We start from the raw sequence: 19,985 nt of genomic DNA, 5'->3' as shown, positions 1-19,985 counted from the left end.
GTTTGAAGGGGTGGAGTGAAAGGGGTACTGCGATGGGCTGGGAACATGTAAGGAATGTGTGTGGGGAGTTTGGGAAGGGGAGGGCATGGCATGCAGTTCTGTATAGTCTCTCTAATCTCTTGGAGCATTTCACAATCACCATCATCATCCTGCTCAGGTGGCTGGTAGTATATTCCTACTGATATATTCTTATTATTCAAGGATGGAATTTCTATCCCTAGAGATTCTATTATACAGTTTGATTCATTTAAGACTTTTACTATATATTTCATATACAGAGACACTCCCCCCCCCGAGCACGACTTACTCTGTCATTCTTATATATTTTGAACCCTAGTATTACCATGTACCATTGATTATCATCATTCCACCAGGTTTCTATGACGTCTCTTCTATCAATATCCTCATTTAATACCAGGCACTCAAGTTCACCCATCTTATTATTTAGAATTCTAGCATTTGTATACAAGTACTTATAAAATTAATCACTTTTAAGCTGTCTGCCATTGTGATGTAATTGAATGGGATTCTTTTTCATTTGACTGTTTCTCTTCAGTTCCCACGTGTATTTGATCAACTTCTATTCTCTCATTTTTACTAGGATAGAGAATCCTCGTTAATATATCCTCCCATAAGGAATATCTCTGTCTGAACCATATGCTCCTCCGCATCTGTTGGCTTTCTCCCAGCCCTTAGTTTAAAAATTCCTCTACAAACTTTTTAATTTTATCTGCCAGCAATCTGGTTTAGGTGGAGCCCATCCTTCCTGTATAGGCTCCTCCTTTCCCAAAAGGTTCCTCAGCTCCTAATAACCCAAAGCCCTCCTTCCTATACCATTGTCTCATTTATGCACTGAGACCCTGCAGCTCTGCCTGTCTAAATGGCCTTATGCATGGAACTGGAAGCATTTCAGAGAATGTTATCATGGAGGTCATGGACTTCAATCTTCAAGCTGTGTCAGTCCCAGGACATTGGAGAGACAAAGTGAGTGAGGTAATATCTTTTATTGGACCAACTTCTCTTCGTGAGAGAGACAAGCTTTCGAGCTTATACAGAGCTCTTCTTTGGGTGTGTGTAAGCTTGAAAGATTGTCACTCTGACCAAAAGAAGTTGGGCCAATAAAAGAGATTACCTCATCTTGTCTCTCTGCTAGGATTAGGGTCAGTGATCAGAGGTTCTTTTGTTCTGTTTTAAATATTTTTGATAGGGTTGTCAAACTATAGCAAACTGAGCTAAATACTGTGTTCTTTCTTCATTTATACCCTCACCCCCTTTGCGCTTTTTATTAACAAAAAAAGTATTGGTATTAATGCTAGAAACCAAACTATACAATTATTTATGACAGAACTATACAAATATTTATGACAGAAACCAAATCATGGCATGTAGTGAACTGTTGTGAATGCATTTAGAGCTCAAATAAATTGCATAACTACTGAAAGGAATTATGTGTCTTTCACTGATGTTCCAGCTTTTACCTAACATTGCCAGTGGGACGATTGAGGCACCCAGAGGTCAGGTGACTTGCCTAAAAATTTGAATCCATTACTTAGAACCAAGAATTCCTCTTGGTTATTCCCAGGAAACCATTAACCTCCTCAGTTTCTTAAATCCACAATAAATCTTTTAGTAGCTTGTTTTATTTTTATAATCACATTTGTACTGCAAAAGTATAATTATATAAAGGATTAATTACAGTTAAGTTATATTTTACTTCAAACAGCATCATACTTCACAAAATTATATTCAAATATTATTCTGAACAATTGGGCTATTTATCCCTTTAATGCCTTTGCCCCATATCCCATACTGAAGGGAATTAAGAAGTTAAAAACTATCATCTATTTGCAAATGATTCACTGATTCATTACCCAATCCTTTGAATTGTTATGAGGTCAAATTCATCCCTTGTGTAAGTTGGCACAACTGACTTTTGTGGGAATGCACCTGCTTAGACAAGAACTGCTTTTGGTCCATGGACTCACCATTTCTAAATTAAGGTCAGGTCCTGGTGTTTCAGTAACCACCATTCCAAAACTATATGAAAATCTATTTATTGTGCAATAAATAATCATAAACCCCTTGATTCTGCAAAAATTTAAGCATGTGCTTAACTTCAATGGGTTTTGGATTTGTCTCATAACTAGTTCCACTGACTTTAAGGGACTAATCACATGCATAAGGTAATGCTTACATATTTGCAGGACTAGGGCCAAAGTTTGTAAGAAATTTTCAAAATGCATAAAGGCAGCTACTATTACAAACTAGCTGTTTATAAAATATATTTTATTTTACTTTTTTTAAAAATACAGTTTTCTAAGCAGCACATTATACATTCTTAGCAATAAAATCCACACAAATACAACTATCAGTAAGTTTTAACAAAGATTTGAGAATTAACTTTTCTGGACTGAGAGGAACAATGATTTCACTTTATTAAAGGGATGCTTTAATTGGACTATGAACAGAATGAATATTAAACATTTGGAATTCAAAACTGTAACTTTAAGGTTACATTAAGAATCCAGTCTATATATTTAGATCCATAATTGATACACTGCTTTTTAGATTCTGTTTTTATGCAATTTAAAAATGTAATGCCTATTTTTTTTTTCCAAAAGAGGATAGACATCAGAAGGGTACAATCTCAAATACACAATCCCTCTCTTTGGGTCCGATCCATCAAGGTGCTGAGCAACCTGAGGTCTAGTTGATTAAGTATTATTCAGCAGCTGAAGCTGCTCAGCACTTCACTGGTGATACACTGCACCTTGAAGGATGAAGGCCCTTTATTAGTATCAGACAAGCAACATCGACAGCATTTCCTCCCTCTGAATGAACAGTTTTCTGCTCATTTGTTTAAAAACAACAGAACACTACCACACACCCAATTCTTTCCAAACAGTAGTCCTTCAAGTGAGAGACACTTTCATAGACCATTCAACTGCTGGCAGTAGTTGGGTGCAGCGGTTTCACTCGTGCTAACCTGGACAGGCCAAGTCTGAGACCTTGAGTAGGTGATTTAACTGAAATTCCTCCCAGTGGGTTACTACTGCATCCTGAGGCAGCTGAAAGCATTTTAAAACAAAACAAATGTCACAAATTAACAGAAAAATTATTGTCACTAACTTACAAAGAAGATATTACAGAAGAGCTAATTAGGTATCCTCTTATGGAAACTGCAGAAAGGCCTGAACAATATTGCAGGAAAGCACATAAAAATCAGGTACGCTGCTAGTGGGAACATACTTGATAGTTACAGCAGAAGGATACAAAATCTGCAGGAGACACTTTTAAGGCTCCCCCTACACGTAACCTCAGAGTGACACCAACACATTTCACTCTGCTACCATAATACAGCATTTCTCAAAATATGGTCTGCTGTACACTTGCTGGTGCTCTGCAGAGCATTAACAGGTCTCATGGTACTATATTCCTTCACCCTTTTAATCAACTGCTTTTATAGATATCCTGTCTTTATTGCCATGAAGAAGCAGGGTATATGTAAAAACAACAGAGAACAAAGAGCCCATAGCCTAGCAGTTTACACTAGAGGCTGCTGCTACATAGAAGGAGAGAAACTATGAGTCTCTCCCCACAGGGTCTGCTCTGCCTGAAACTGTGAGTTACCACTCAGAGCCACCAGCAGGGGCAGGACGCATAACTGGAGGATGAATATCCAGGGGAGCATGGAACTAGGCATTTAGCAGCATGTCTAGTAGAAAAGGAGGACCTGAGAGTATGTAGTCACGTGCAAGGAAAGAGGACCAAGCATAAAGGATCCACATGTAGAAGAATAAAACTGATGGGAAAGGTGAAAAAACAAGAGGCAGCAGCAGTGTGATCTAAGTTTTCCAAAAAAGACCAAACACTTCTCATACTAAAGGCAGTTACAAATACACCAATACTTGCCCACTATTATTTTTGTAAGGAAGCAAATAGTGCAATGCAACAGGGATGCTGGACAACTCTTAAAAGAGGAAATGTCTACAAGACAATCTCTATATTGAGATTTGGGCCACGCTATTGGGAAAAGCTTTAGCACCCTTGTCCTTTCAAGAGAAAAGTTATTGAGGCAGCTGGGAAGTGGGCAAGTTAATTTTGAGTGGGAAAAGTGACTCTAGGACACAGAGGTGAGTGGAGTAGCTCATGTTTTGATGAGGAGGTACTCATTCAGAAATACAAATACTTTAGAGAACACCTTTTTAAACACATGTAAATAGGTATATTTGTCTGCAGCTACCATATTGCATATACCTGGTGGTATCCATTTGGGCTTCTTCTTGTCTGTTGAGGGACTTGATGCGTATAAAGGTTCTCCAATAGGTTCTGGAGAACTTGATGTCTCCTTCAATGTTGACTGAGATTTTGCTTGGATTACCCGTGGAGAAGAAACTACTGGAGTCACTTTGGCTGGAAAACAAAAAAAGCTTTAGAAAAATTGCTCTTTATTAAAGAAATCACACTGCACAAAATTACTGTACAAGTGAGGATCATTCAATTCAAAGAAATACAGGTGGATATGTCTTGAGAATCATGCCTTCCAATCAATGCAGGTTCATTTATTTGAACAGGTTATAGCCTCATATTTATTTCCTGGTTTGGAAGTAGGCACTTATCTCGTTACTGGCATGGGATGTATTGTAGAACTGCATGAAGGGACAAGCTAGCACAAATCTGCCATAAACTCTACAAGAAAAAAACATTTCCACACCACAACTAAACTGGTTCTGTAATATATGATTTAGCTTAAACATTGTTTGAAACTAAATCACAATAGCAGATCTGATGCATAGTTATTTAACACATATGTAAGAAATAGTTTTTTAAAAGGTTGTTGTGCTGATACAAATTGTCTTAAAGAGACATAGTGACCCCGTAATTCAAGTGTGGTAAATAAATATCTTTAACTATGCTATTAATGACACTGAAGGTCATTAAGGCCTTGATTTCCTGTAAGCAATCCATGTGGGTGCAGGGATCCACCCAGCTAGATGTGATCATACGATAAGGACCTAAAAGTAAAATAATGTATAAAACCTAAATGAATCATGGTTATGTTTGTTTGGTGATTTTTTTTTTTGTTTTTTTTTAAAGGGACACAGTCAATTGAAAAAAAAATAAATCATGCCTGTCTGTTCATTTTTATTTTACTCTTTTTACACCTAAAACTGATAATTACTCTAACTTAAAGATTAAATAATTATTTCTAGGGCTGTCGATTAATCACGGTTAACTCAAGTGATTAACTCAAAAAAATCACGATTAATCGCAGTTTTAATCGCACTGTTAAACAACAAAATACCAACTGAAATGTATTAAATATTTTGGATGTTTTTCTACATTTTCAAATATGTTGATTTCAATTACAACACAGAATACAAAGTATACAGTGCTCACTTTATATTATTTTTATTACAAATATTTACATGGTAAAAATGATAAACAAAAGAAATAGTATTTTTCAGTTCACCTCATACAAGTACTGTAGTGCAATCTCTTTATTGTGAAAGTGAAACTTTACAAATGTAGATTTATTTTTACATAACTGCACTCAAAAACAAACCAATGTCAAACTTTAGAGCCTACAAGTCCACTCAGTCCTACTCCTTGTTCAGCCAATTGCTAAGATGAACAAGTTTCTTTACATTTATGGGAGATAATACTGCCTGCTTCTTATTTACAATGTCACCTGGAAGTGAGAACAGGCGTTCGCATGGCACTTTTATAGGCGGCATTGCAAGCTATTTACATGCCACATATGCTAAACATTTGTATGCCCCTTCATGCTGTGGCCACCACTCCGGAGGACATGCTTCCATGCTGATGATGCTCGTTAAAATAATGTGTTAATTAAATTTGTGATTGAACTCCTTGGGGGAGAATTGTATGTCTCCTGCTCTGTGTTTTACCCGCATACTGCCATATATTTCATGTTATGGCAGTCTTAGATGATGACCCAGCTCATGCTGTTCATTTTAAGAACACTTTCACTGCCAATTTGACAAAATGCAAAGAAGGTACTAAGGTGAGATTTCTAAAGATAGCTACAGCACTCGACCCAAGGTTTAAGAATCTGAAGTACCTTCCAAAATCTGAGAGGGACGAGGTGTGGAGCATGCTTTCAGAAGTCTTAAAAGAGCAACACTCCAATGCAGAAACTACAGAACCCAAATCACCAAAAAGGAAAATCAACCTTCTGCTGATGGCATCTGACTCAGATGATGAAAATGAATATGCATCGGTCTCCACTGCTTTAGATCGTTACTGAGCTGGACCCATTATCAGCATGGACACAAGTTCTCGGGAATGGTGGTTGAGGCATGAAGGGACATATGAATCTTTAGCACATCTGGCATGTAAATATCTTGTGATGCCAACTACAATAGTGCCATGCGAACATCTGTTCTCACTTTCAGGTAACACTGTAAACAAGCGGGCAGCATTGTCTCCTGCACATGTAAACACACTTGTTTGTCTGAGCGATTGGTTGAATAAGAAGTAGGACTGAGTGGACTTGTAGGCTCTAAAGTTTGATATTGTTTTGTTTTTGAGTGCAGTTTTTTTGTGTGCATAATTCTACATTTGTAAGTTCAACTTTCTTGAGAAAGAGATTGCACTATAGTACTTGTATTAAGTGAATTGAAAAATACTATTTCTTTCATTTTTACAGTGCAAATATTTATAATAAAAATAAATATAAAGTGAGCACTGTACACTTTGTATTCTATGTTGCAACTGAAATCAATATATTTGAAAATGTGGAAAACATCCAAAAATTATTAACAGCGTGATTAATAGTGATTTTTTTTAATTGCTTGACAGCCCTAATTATTTCTCATTTTTATGTTGTCCATTTGACAGCAGTTTGTGTACTGTTTCATTATTACCCCAGATAGTCAGTTTGTCAGTCAATTTCCCCTATTTCTGCAAGTATTTCTTACAATAGAAGACAGATTTTCTTTTTTTTTTAAAATAGGAAAAAATGATTGTAAAACCACAAAATTCAGCAGGTTGATTCAAGGACAGGGAGAGTACCTGAAACTTCTTTTCACTCACTTTTTGAAAATGACTCTGCTTTGAAATGCGAATAGGTCAGTGTGCACTAGGGAACTTTTAGTACATGGTAGCAGGGTTCAGAGGGACAGTTAGCATGCGGCACAACTGAATGTTGTAGATTCACACCCCAGCTGCATATTCACTAACTGTTTGTCTAGACAAGCTCTGTATTTTTTGCTGATTATATCAAGCTTACCTGTAGCATTAATTCTGGATTTGGGGGGTTTCTTTTCTTTTTCTGTTTGGACCTTTAACTTAATTTCTTTCCTTTTATTTTCTTTAGTTTTCTTCCTTTTTGCAGCAAAGTCTTCATCATCTTCCTCACTGAAATCTGAACCACCCTCTGATTCCTCATCTAAAACAGAAGAAAAAAATATATGAGGTTTAACATCTCTTTTCTAGGAGTGCAATTTATCATTGCCACCTGGTTTTCTAAGCATATTCTGAACAAAAGGAAACCATGTTTGGAGTCCTAGGCTAAAACACATTGAAGGTCGAATACGGATGAATAAGCTCAACTGACCATGTCAAAAACCTAGCCTTTAGCTTCGGTCTCTTGAAATGCAATCAGGAAACATAACTGAAATACAATGATTTGTTATTAAAGAGGAACAAAGGTATTGTATATAAGGCTGAAAACAGTACACATTTCACTGAAAATATTCTTCTCTCAGAATAATTAGACATATTCAAAACATATCCAATAGGAAAAATTTAATAGTAGAAAACTTACCAGACACAAACTCTGACTCATAGTTATCAGCATGGTCTCCCTCATCACTGTTATCTGTCAGTAACTTCTGCTGTGACACAGCTTTAGACGCTGCTCTTCTTTGCCTATGACCATCTGTGGGGATGTCATTGTCATCTGGGACCTGATTGGGGCCTGCAGGATAAACATTGGTCTTATTAACACAAGTTAAAAAAAGGACTGGTTGCATGCTTAATAGTAAGTAAGTACTAAGTGTTTTGCTGGACTGGAGCCTTAGTTTCCTGTACTGATTCTGAGTATTTTTGGAGATCATCATCCAAGTACACAGTATCTGAGCTTCTTCCAATGTCTGTAATTCTCATTTTATCTTTTTAAAAACTACTCTGATAAGTCCTTTTTGCAGGTAAAAGTTGCCAATGCTATTCTGGGAATCAAGGTGTTAAGAGTGAAAAGTCAAGGAGTTGAGAGTACTTAGATCTTCCAAGGAGATAAGCAGTACCTTAAAATATTTGTGTGTGCACATGCATAAATGTGGTTTGTTCAGTTTTCACTTCTTGATGATAAATTGATGGTTTAAAAAGATTATTAAATCTGGAAATCTGAACTCAATTCCTACCGATTTTAAGACAGGAGCCAAATTCAGATCTAAGCAGATTGAATATATCTTTCAGACCAAAGCGTATCTACACAACTTAAAATAAAAATCATTTTTATTCTTTTTTCTCCAATAGATTTTGCCTTCACTTTCCTGAAAAGAAATGTTTCAGAAACACTGCTTACACATAATACATATGTTTACATATAAAGACAGACACAAAAATAACTTACCTAAGAGACCACTATCTGCACTGCAGTTGGAGAGGAGGGAACTGCTGTCTACATTTTCTAATTCAATAGCTGTAAATTTTTTAATGCCTATATTTAAAAAACACATAAAATATGTTGGAAAATTAGCACTATAAAGAGTCAGGATATCAAGAAATGAAACTAATTTAGCAAAAACAAGTTAAACTAGCAGATTCCAAATAAAACTCTTTTTAGTAGATAATTATGACATTATTTTTCATCACAGAAAAGCTGCAATGTAAGATATTAACTTTGACCAGAATTACAGTTGCCACAATGTGATGGGCTGAAATAATTTTTGATTTTCTTTCTTCTTTATAATAAATTGAATTGCATTATATCCATGTTCACTATAAGGAAACAATGTGTAGACAGTACAGTACAGTGTTAAGAGGAAGATGTTAATATGGAGCATAAATGCAATTAAAACATTTTCTCACATTTCCCCCCCCCCCATTTTAACTACGTTTTTCTCCCTCCACATATTTTGGAAGCAGAGAAAATGCATTTAATGTTTATTAATACTTCTCTGTAATTACAGATCTACATTCCACTAAAAGCTGAGACAAAAAGAAGCCATTATTGTGGAAAATCCACAAATTTATTGTAAAATTAAGTCTCTAATACATCTGCTTGCAAAGATTATCATATTTTGTTATGCATGGACAGTGTACTCAGTAGCGTACATGCACCATTAAAACAGCTTCTGCCTCACATTCTTCCAAAGTCTAAATCTGTAGATTTTGAGGACTTTGAGACTGAAACGGTTGAAGTCATCTGCATGGGCTCAGTTCAACTCTCATTGAAGTTAATGGAAATTTTTCCACTGACATCAATGGTGAGTTGCATCAGATCCTATGAGAGAAAGTTAATATTGTTCTTGGAAAGTTTAATCAACCCAAGAGCTTTATATTTAGGATAGTCAAGACTGAAACTTAATCTATATTATAAACAAGTGATTATAGTAGGTTTTTTCAGAATTGCACAGCACTACTTAGCACTAGCACAATTTTGTATGATAAACCTCATCCCATCAACAAATAAAAAGAAATGTTCAAGTCTTCTCAATTAATCTATTAAAAGAAAGGATACAATACCAGCACAGTTATAAAGCAACTACAAAGGATGCCGAATACAATCAAGGAATAGGTTAAAATGGGAAAAATTAACTGTAAAGATAACCTTGTTCTTCTGAATCTTGCACTTCAAGGATATCTGCAGATGGTTCTTTCACTGACAAGGATAACGCAACTTCTAAATCTCTCTGGTAAAGTTTGTCATCTAAGGCTATCCTGAAACAAGTAAAAAATGTTACAGGACATTTTTTTCCAGTAAATCTGGTGGATATTATTTTAGTGAACCGAAGCAATGCAAAGCTACTTCTGAGCAGCTACTCATTAATGTAATTATAAATCAGCACTTATGCAGGAAATAATAAAAAATGTTACAATACATAATCTGTAATTTACTGTATAACAAATGAGCAGTGGTTTGTGAAATTCAGATGATATAACAGAAGTTCTTTGCACTTACCAATATAGAATGCTTTATGTCTTCAAAGTGTTATACATACATTAATTAATTATCAGTAACAGACTGGAAAAATATATTTCATTTGTAGAAAATATCCTACTGGCATGGAATTCCACATAAAATATTTTAAACAACGTTTTGGTAGAAAATAAGTATAAATCAGTTTTATTTTACTTTTATTAAGATCTACTTCTGAATTTCTGTCAAATACGAGCTGAACTTTTGTTGAAGCCCAAAGTTTGTTTGTTTGAACCTTTCACTGCACCGCACCTTTAAGCGGGGGGAGGAGCTTGCCATGGAGAGGGAATAGCACTGGGGGGTGGAGTGGGGCGAGACTCAGAAGCTGCTGCAAAAGGGGGAGTGATCCAGCATAGCCATGCTGATTCATCCCCAGGGACCGGAAGGGCTGGGGAATTCAAAAGGGGCAAGCCCGGCGAAGAAAGCCCCTTTTCCCTGGACCAGGTGGAGCACCACCTGCCCTCCCCCTCCCTTGAGGTGGCAAAATACCAGGTTTGGTCAGAACCTGCTGTGGGCATCAGCTAGCCGCTCCTTTCTAGGATGGCTAGGAAGGAATTTTTCCCTCACCACCCAATTGTCTTATGTGGAGTGGGGATTTTGTTTTGCCTTCCCTTCACGACCAGATTGGCCTAGGTGGAGTGGGTTTTTTTTCCACCTTCCCCCATAGCAGGGTCAGGGAGGGTTTTGTTATGGTGAGTAGGGAAAGGTGTTAGACTATTATGTCGCAACTCATTATGTAAATGTAGGGCGGATGTCAAGTGCAGGTACTCCATAGGGAAGGGATACAGTGACAGACAAATGGCTTGGTAAAGGACTTAAAAAGGAGCTGTTGATTAAAGGAGCAGAATGGGTGATGAGGGGTGTTTGGGGCTCCTATGACTGGTATGGCAGGGAGCAAACCCCCTTTTCTTACAGCCCACCTTAACCCTCGTTCGGAGTGGGTGGGAAGGGAGGATGGTAAAGTCCCAACAATGAGTTGTCTAGGGGACCTGGATGGAAAAAGTCGGGGGCTGGCAGAAGCCCCCCCGGTAGATATTGAATGAACATGGAGCTACCTGCACTGTACACTTTTAGCTGCCAGGTAGGCCCAGGCATCTAATAATGAAGTTGTGGCCTGATTAAAACCATGTCAAGTGTCTCCTGTTCACTTTTGTATACTAAGCCTATGGACCATACAGTGTTTTCATGTACTATACTGATGGGTTCCCTAGAACTACCTAGATTAGATTAGCCACAAATTTACCTAATTTAGGCCACAAACCTGCATTGGATTTATGTGGGCAGATCTCTGCACCAGTGTAGTGCCCTGTTGAAATCCACAGTGCTTCATGTCGGCAAAAGGGTCCACCTAGTCAGATATGATTGAAGGACTGAGGTGCAGGCACTCTTGTCATTAGACATTATTAGATTATCCTTCACTCATTAGTGAGCAAAATAATTTGATAATAAATCTCAGACTAATACATTAGACCTTTATTTGTAGTTATTTAAACTATACTCTAGGAAAATGTAAAACATGAGGAAAATTAAGAAATTGAAGTGTTGTTGAGATGAAGCTTTTCTATTGCACACACAACTAATTACACTTCATTACCTCTCACCTTTTACTGGGTGTTTTCTTCGGCACTGTAGTCACCTCTTTGTGTGGCCTTTTCTGCTTCTCCTTTTTCTCTCTATTTGTCTCTGTAGGTACTACTCTAGATTTTTTGTTTAAAGGTGCAGGTACACGGGCAAAGTCTTCATCTGTTTATGAAAACATGTGCAAATTAGAAATAGTTTAGCCCATACAGTGCAAGTTTCTCCAACCACCACGAAAAAAAGTCTCTCGTCAGAAAACTTATTTAATCACAAATATAAAATATTCTAAAACATTTATATCCTTATGGCCCTCATCTGAAACTATTAAACCAATTTTCAGTCTCATAATCGGATGACAAAGAGATGTAGCTGTAATGAGCTCCGGGATACTCTTGAACAAAAGGTACTAGCTAAATGTAGATCATAGTGAGATCTGATCATACTATTTCTAACAATTTTCAAGATGTAAATATTCAAGTTAATTAATTATTATCAATATGGGGATAGAGTTTCAATCTCAAATGTGTTCTCAGAGTTCTCATTCACTTGAGATTCAAGTTCTTCTGGTAAGTGAATACCATTCAATATACATCATTCTTACAGTCCTTGGTCTTTTGGAACCTGTTCCTTTTAATGATTCCCATTCTTAAAAGAGATCTCCTCTCCCCTTTCATTACACTGCCTCTTTACAAAGTATACTTCTTTAGTCCTCCAAGGCCCAAACTGGGAACAAAGACTGAAAATCAGGGATATCAGACTAAAAGCAGTCCAAGAATTTTAAAATTCTGTCTTTAGCACAAATTTTTTTGAATAACTACGATGCAAAAAAATTGCAATAAAAATAAGTGATAATATCAAGTTTGAATGGGATGGAGGTGAGAGAGGCATGAGACCTCTGCACAGATGGTCCTAGATTCCTGCAGATCACTGTGATTTACAGAAAACTCTGTAGTCTGTTCCATGGAAGGACATGGAATAGGCCACCATCCCTCTGGAAAAATGTCAGAGAAATCTCTGCAAGAAGAACCTAGCAGAGCTCTCCTGCCCCAAGGCTCCTCCTATAACTTTTTTCACCTGTAGGAAGGGTTGAACTAACCCAATATTATGAACAAGACAGCAGTGTAAATATCACTTCTATTGTGTAATATCCTTATAACATGGATTGTACTCTAACAGGGCCTGAATTTGATTCCACTGAAGCCAATAAAAGTTTTTTCACTGAATTCAATAGAAGGATAGGGCCCATATTCTACCAACATTTTATATTAAGCTATTGCAGAACTTAACTCTTTTTGGTGTGGATAATAGTAGACCACTTACCATCATTTTCAAAATCCCCAAACTGTGAATAATCAACAATTTTCTTATTCCTGTGACAAAACACCACACATTATTAGTCATTCAACACAAGAATCATTGTTTGTTAACTTTAGTTTCTCAGCATTGCACTAATTCCCCTTTTCAAAGCAGTCAACACATACAGCAGATAGCAAAACAAGAGCATGGAGGGAAAACTCAGGCTGGACAGCCTGGAAAGGAGACAGGGGCAGGAGCAGATGATAGATGGACATGAGCAGATGATAAAGATACTGGAGAGTAAGAGAGAGATGCCCAAGTCCCTCATAGTGCTGCAGTCTGAGCACATCCATGTATGACTCCCCCTACAGCAAATACAGAATGCTGTTCCATGCCCTCCCCCAAACTCCCCCAACACATTCCTCAGATGTTCCCATTCCGTAGCAGTACCCCTTGCACTCAACCCCTAGAGACTAGTTTCATGATGAAAACTGGAGTTACACACAGCCCTGAGAGCCTTAATGGAGAGACTGTTCCTCATTGTCATGTCCCCTGTGTGCAAAAAAATGTTTTATCCTTTAATTAAAGCAGGGGTAGGCAACCTATGGCACGCGTGCCAAAGGCAGCATGCGAGCTGATTTTCAGTGGCACTCACACTGCCCGGGTCCTGGCCACCGGTCCGGGGGGCTCTGCATTTTAATTTAATTTTAAATTAAGCTTCTTAAACATTTTAAAAAGCTTATTTACTTTACATATAACAATAGTTTATTTATATATTATAGACTTATAGAAAGAGACCTTCTAAAAACATTAAAATGTATTACTGGCACGCAAAAATTAAATCAGAGTTAATAAATGAAGACTTGGCACACCACTTCTGAAAGGTTGCCGACCCCTGAATTAAAGTATAGTCTTTGAAACAAAATGAGTCTTTGTGTCATGCACACAGTTTCTGTGAAAATTCAAATACAGTGGCTATAAGCAGAGGAACATTTGCTCACTACAATTTAAAGCTCAGGAAGCAAGCATTACAGGAGTCATTCAAGGAAGCAAGTAAACACTGCCTGGCCGAATGCATCACATAAAGACACATTACTGGGGCTCATTGTCAAAATGCTCCTTCAAAGCCTCCCTGATTCGAATAGCCCCCTGCTGAGCCCCTCTAATTGACCTGGTATCTGGCTAATCAAAATCAGCTGATCTTAGCGCTCCATCCCTGGAGAAACATCTTCCCTTTGCTTTACAAATGTTATGCAGAACACAGCAGGCGACTATGACCATCGGAATATTGTCCTCATTGAGGTCTACCGTGCCAAAGGCATATTCAATGGTCATTCGGCCCCTGCTGAGCCTGTTATTGAAAAGTTCCTTGCTGCTGTCTAAGTTCACAGTGTAAGATTTAATGAGCCACGGGGGCAAGAGGTAGGTGGGGTCTCCCAGGATCACTATGGGCATTTGCACATCCTCCATTGGAATCTTCTGGTTGGGAAAGAAATTCCCAGCGTGCAGCTTTCTATACAGTCCAGTGATCCTAAAGATGTGTGCATCATGAACTTTCCCTGACCAACCCACATTAATGTCAGTGAAACGGCCCTGGTGTTCCACCAGTACCTACAAGACCATGAAGTAGTATGCAAGACCCTGGAGAAGTAGCCCTTTCAGTTGATATACTCTGTTGCAAGATGGTCTGGGGCCAAACTTGGGATATGCGTGCCATCTATCATCCCATTGCTGCAAAACCATCAAGTATTTCCTGCACATTACCCAGAGTCACAGTCCTTCATCGCATGAGGCGGTTGATGGCCCTGCACACTTACATCACCACAACCCTCAGGATGGACTTTGCAACTCTAAACTGATTCGCAACTGACTGGTAGCAGTCTGGAGTTGCCTGCTTCCACACAGCAATCTCCACTCACTTTTCCACTATGAATGCAGCTCTCATTCCGGTGTCCTTGCACTACAGGGCAGGGGCAAGCTCTGCACACAGTTCCAAGACGGTGGCTTTGCACATCCAAAAGTTCTGCAGCCACTGCTTGTCATCCCAGACATGCATCACGATGCAATCTCATGACTCAGTGCTTGTTACCCGAGGCCAGTACCAACAGTCAATAGTGTGCAGCTACTCCATAACTGCCAGCAACAATCTTGAATTGTTTCTTTCCACTGCACACAGCAGGGCAGGCAACACATCTTCTGTTTCCCAGCTCATTAAATACTGCAGGACCAGCTGCTTTGGGCTTATAATGCTCATCACCAGACTGATCAGCAGTTCAGAATGGTTTCAGGCAGAGATGGCAAGTGTAGTTTACAGGGGCTATTAAAAAATGATGTGAAATGAAGTTGGAAGCCCATAGAATGATTGGAAGGAAAGAACTACATCATGGGATGATGAGCACAACCCCATAATTAATGCTAAAATTTTGTCACAGATATTTTTGGTAAAAGTCAGGGATAGGTCACGGGCAATAAACAAAAATTCACAGAAGCCTGTGACCTGTCCCTGACTTTTACTAAAAATATCCCTGAACAAATGGGGAGGGAGAGGATGGTCCAACACCCACAGCTGCTGGGATCTGGGGTCCCCCCACCGCTGGGGGTGGCTGGGCAGCTGCAGGGGGTGTCTGTCCCCCGCCACCTAGGGCAGCTGGGAGCTTCGGGGGAGAGGGGTCAGGGACGGGGACTGACAGCTCCAGCTCCAGCCCCGCTGCCCTGGGGCTGAAGTGGAAAATGTCACGGAAGTCTCTGGAAGTTTCGGATTCCGTGACCTCTGTCACCTAATCATAACCTTGCCCATGATGCACTGTGATCCATTCCCAGACCTGCCAGGGGCAGAAAATGGCGAATTACACAGTGAGATAGCTACCAACAATGCAACACTCTCTGTCCATGCAAAAGATCCGACTGTGAACGTGCTCTGCCGACACAAAGAGCGTTGTACAGATGTGCACAACTGATGTAATTAAAGCGGCTTATGATCATCAACATAACTTAAGTCAACTTAACTCTGTAGTGTAAACATGGCCTTAGTAACACCATTTCCCGAAGTGGCGCAGTCGCAGTCGACGTAACGTCAGCGAAGACACTGCGGTGCTTATATCAACTGTTACTAGCTTTCAGGAGCCATCCCACAATGCCCCAGGCAGACAGTACAATCCACCCAATCGCTCCTGGTGAGGACCCGCACCACCTAGGCAATGTGCGCACACACACACAGACACACAAGTGATGTGATAACAGTGACAGGTGCTTGCTGACATCAGTGACATGGCGTCAGACTATCAACCCCCCCAGCGGTGCCAGTGGTGCCCCCTTGGCGCTGACAGTGACCACGCCGCCAAGAGAGGGGCAAGGGCTACGCTACAGAGGGGGGCCAGAGGACCGTTACCCCGTCCACGGCGCTGGATTGCCCCGGGAGACCGAGCCACCCGCTAACGGGGTGAGTGAGAATCAGACAGCGCATGTTGCGCCCTGGCTCGGACTGGCCTGACCGCAGCCCGCCGGCTCCGCACGGCCCGCCAGGCCGGGGCGCTGCAGGGGGCGGGGGCTTGTCACAAGCGCCCCCCCCCAGCAGCTGGAGGCCGCAGGGCTGCTCCCGCGCTGCCCCGCCCCCTCCCAGCCGTGTAACGGTCCGCGCCGGGACAGCGCCCTGGCCCGTGTGCGCTCGGAGGAAGGGGGGGGCACCCACCTCCTGACCGGCCTCTCCATCGCGGCGGGGCGGCGCTGGCTCCCCAGCCGCCGAGCGGGCTGCTCCTCTCCCCGCGCGCGCTCGCGTCGGCCCGACACATTCGTCACCGGCACAAAAAAGGAGGCGGGGCCCGAGCGGGGAGGAGAAGGCGAATCTGCGGCGCCGGATCCGAAGGAACCGCTGGGAGCAGCATCGCCGCCCCACTGGCCAATAGCCCGGACCAGCTGCTCCCCCCGCCCGCTGGGGCTCAGGTGAGGGCGGGGCTGCCCCGCCCGTGGGGAACAGTCCCCTCCTCCCGTCACTAGGGCCAGGGCAGGGAGCCCAGCCCAGGCCTGGCTCGCGGTGCGGGGCCAGGCTCGCGACCCCCGCGCTCAGACTCCCCCGCCCCCAGCTAGCGGTGACTGGCGGGACCGGCTTATGCCGCGGGCGGGGTAAGGAGGCGGGACCGTTGGGTGTTTCTGCGCCTGAGCGCGCGGCCAGGGCTGGGCGCTGCGGGCGGATGTTCTGTCCGGAGCCGGGGCTGCGTCATCCCCGAACGAACCCCGGTGCCTCGAGCCGCGCGAGCCGCTCCCGAGCGCGGGCAGCTCGGGGCTCTAACGCGTGTGTTGTGCTGGCCCGTGTGGACAGAAACCCTGGCTCTCATTCAAACTTCCTAGCGCTGCAGGTCGGGAAAGGATCATTTAGTCTGATCGCCAATTTAACCTAGGCCACAGGGGACAGTGTGTCAGAGGAGGGTAAAATCTCAGACATCATTAACTCCTTCCTTCATTTGTGCAGTGGTGCAATAGAGAGCTTTTCTCCACCCCTTCTTTCTCCCACCCTAAAAAATCCCAGGGTGCAGCTTCCCACTGATAGTAGGATGGTGTCCTGCAGGTGACAAACCTCTTTTAATGCAGCCAGAGAAGTTCTATCTGCATCAGGCCCCCTCTGCTCACATAAGCACAGGGGACATGGTCCCTCCTCCCCTCCATTCTTGTTTCATTAATATATGTGGTTATAAAAAGTGAAAGAATTATTGTTTACTTTTTGCACTTCACCAAGTTTGGATATGACAATAAACTAGCCAGTTTCACTTTCTGTTCTCTTGGACCAGTACAATGCTGTAAGGTTTGAGTTGCAAACCTTGCAAGGGACTGTTTAAATACAAACAAACTGTTCTAATTTGTCAAGTATCAGAGAGGTAGCCATGGTAGTCTGGATCTGTAAAAAGCGACAAAGAGTCCTGTGGCACCTTATAGACTAACAGATGTATTGGAGCATAAGCTTGCATGGGTGAATACCCACTTTGTATTCTAATTTGTGGTGTTTTTAAATTCATGAAAACATATTCATTTTAGGTTTTGTAACTTAGGTCTTGTTAAAATTGTTCTATTACGTTTGTATAAACTCCTCAAAACAATTTTTATTCTAAAATGTACACTTAACCCAAAATATTCCCTCCCTGTTTTAATATATCTGCATTAAGAGGAAGTGAAATCCTAATTAACATGTATGGTCTCTTTGGGTCTGAACATACAAAAATGCATACTATTGGACGCAGTGTTTGACTTCAGCAAGGCTACTTATGGTAATTTGCACTACCCCAATAGCATGTTTGAGTTTGGGGGCCTAAGCCACGTTTTTCAGAAATGGGTGCTAAATCCATATTTAGTCACTAAAATCAGTGGAAGCTTCCAGGTGCTCAGCACTTTTGAAAATCAAGCAACTTATTTAAGTACCTAAATGTGATTTTTAGCAGTCTTAGGGCAAGTCTACACTATGGTACTACATCGGCTGTAGAGCATCTGGTGAAGATACACTATACAGATGGGCGAGCACTCTCCAGTTGGCATAATTACTCCACCTTGGCGAGAAGCAGAAGCTGCGTTGCTCACCGGGAGACTTTTTCACACTCCTGAGCAATGTAAGTTATATCAGCTTAAGCTATAGTGTAGACCTGCCCTAAATATAGGCACCCATTTTTTGTAAAATGTTGGCTATTATGTCCCCTTCCCTGAATATTTTAATTATTGCCAAATCATGTTTTGTGTTTCTCTTTGTTAACAGTTGAAATATGTAAATATATAAAAGATACAACATGCTGTTTTGCTTATTATGCAGAAAATCAACCAGAGAAGATGAAGGCCAATAAAGGAAAAACCTGCACTAGAGAGAGAGAGTTTTTATATAAATTCAATGCTGGAAATCAGCGCTTAGTGCTTACAGTGCCTCTCAAATTTCCTGTGCAAGAGAATGCCAGTCACTTGCATGGACGTCTAATGCTCCTGCACAATTTACCGTGCTTCATAGAAAATGGTGAGAATTGGGTTTGTAAATGATCAGTATTATATGTATTAATGTCCTGTGACAGACTAAGCAAAATGATACTATTTCTAAAATGTTTTTAAAGGAATTTTTAATAATATTTAGCTGTTTTTATGGTTTGACTGCATATTAATATATGAGGAGGGAGTGTGGTCAAGTAAACTTAGCAGTTTTAAGTACGTGTTCATGCAGTTGTTAGAAATTTCCTTTTATTTTAACTATTCAAAGTAAACTCTGGTTGATGACACATTCTTTTCTTATTACAATAGACTTAAAGCAATCTCTTAGTCAATTCATAGAAGGAGAATCCATAAAAGATTATGATAAAGAAGCAGAGGCGGCCCTGGAAGCTGTGAAATCAGGAGAAGTGGACATGCACCAGCTGGCAAATGCTTGGGCTAAAGCTTATACAGAGGTGAGACAAAGTCTGAAATATGAATTTCCAGAGGTTTGCTACATGTGTAGTCTTTCGAAATGTATGTAGGCAGCATTAGAAATTACACTGAAATTCAGTTTTACTGATCACCCCACGTGGTGATAATTTGGCTATTCAGATAAAATCTGAGGGCTCATTCTGCAAGTTCTTAATCATGTCTGTGGAACTATCCATGAAAGGACTACTTCAGTAAGAGTTTGCAGAAATGAGCCCTCAGGGTTCAACTCCCATTGAAGTCTATGGGGTTGAACAAATGTAAATGGGGGCAGAGTTTATCCTTATACTTTGCCTAAGACTTTTCCTATTGATACTGATGTGTTGGCCCCTTTTTTACACAGATCAATAGGAATTTTTGTTGGAGAGATCCAATTGGAAATGATTTAACTGATTTTTTTTAAAAAAAGTATTCTCACAGGTAGATGATAAATCATTTTTATTCAAACTCAGTTTCAGGTAGAGAATCTTGTGTAGGGTTATCAGCTCATCCACATTTGGCGGTTGAGCAGCCCCTGTTC

The 19,985-nt window shown here is 40.6% G+C and overlaps 2 protein-coding genes across 8 annotated transcripts in view; one reads left to right on the top strand and one right to left on the bottom strand.

Moving 5' to 3' along the window:
- Window positions 1–2,269: 2,269 nt before the first annotated feature.
- On the bottom strand, window positions 2,270–16,847 carry RAD51AP1 (RAD51 associated protein 1). The gene is made up of 9 exons (XM_024208197.2): window positions 16,731–16,847; window positions 13,067–13,116; window positions 11,770–11,911; window positions 9,800–9,909; window positions 8,600–8,686; window positions 7,793–7,945; window positions 7,256–7,414; window positions 4,258–4,413; window positions 2,270–3,068 (listed from the first exon to the last, which is right to left on the bottom strand). The coding sequence occupies exons 1-9, from the start codon at window positions 16,748–16,750 to the stop codon at window positions 2,941–2,943; spliced, it is 1,005 nt and encodes a 334-aa protein (XP_024063965.2). The 5' UTR covers window positions 16,751–16,847; the 3' UTR covers window positions 2,270–2,940.
- The window catches only part of CUNH12orf4 (chromosome unknown C12orf4 homolog), a 28,514-nt gene continuing 24,873 nt past the window's right edge, over window positions 16,345–19,985 (top strand). For 3 of the 7 annotated variants that reach the window (XM_024208195.3, XM_024208189.3, XM_024208196.3), the window contains exons 1-3: window positions 16,998–17,161; window positions 18,831–19,025; window positions 19,304–19,449. In XM_024208195.3, the coding sequence (XP_024063963.2) occupies window positions 18,848–19,025; window positions 19,304–19,449 (324 nt within the window). In that variant the 5' untranslated portion in view covers window positions 16,998–17,161; window positions 18,831–18,847. The other 4 variants (XM_024208190.2, XM_024208194.3, XM_024208192.2 and 1 more) reach the window with 4 other exon arrangements.

The sequence above is a fragment of the Terrapene carolina genome, unplaced genomic scaffold, assembly GCF_002925995.2.
Source record: "Terrapene carolina triunguis isolate 2854851 unplaced genomic scaffold, T_m_triunguis-2.0 Scaffold112, whole genome shotgun sequence".
In the NCBI taxonomy this organism is placed as follows: Eukaryota; Metazoa; Chordata; order Testudines; family Emydidae; genus Terrapene; species Terrapene triunguis.
The sequence above is the reverse complement of the archived record's forward strand: the minus strand, read 5'-3'. Positions and strand labels throughout refer to the sequence as shown.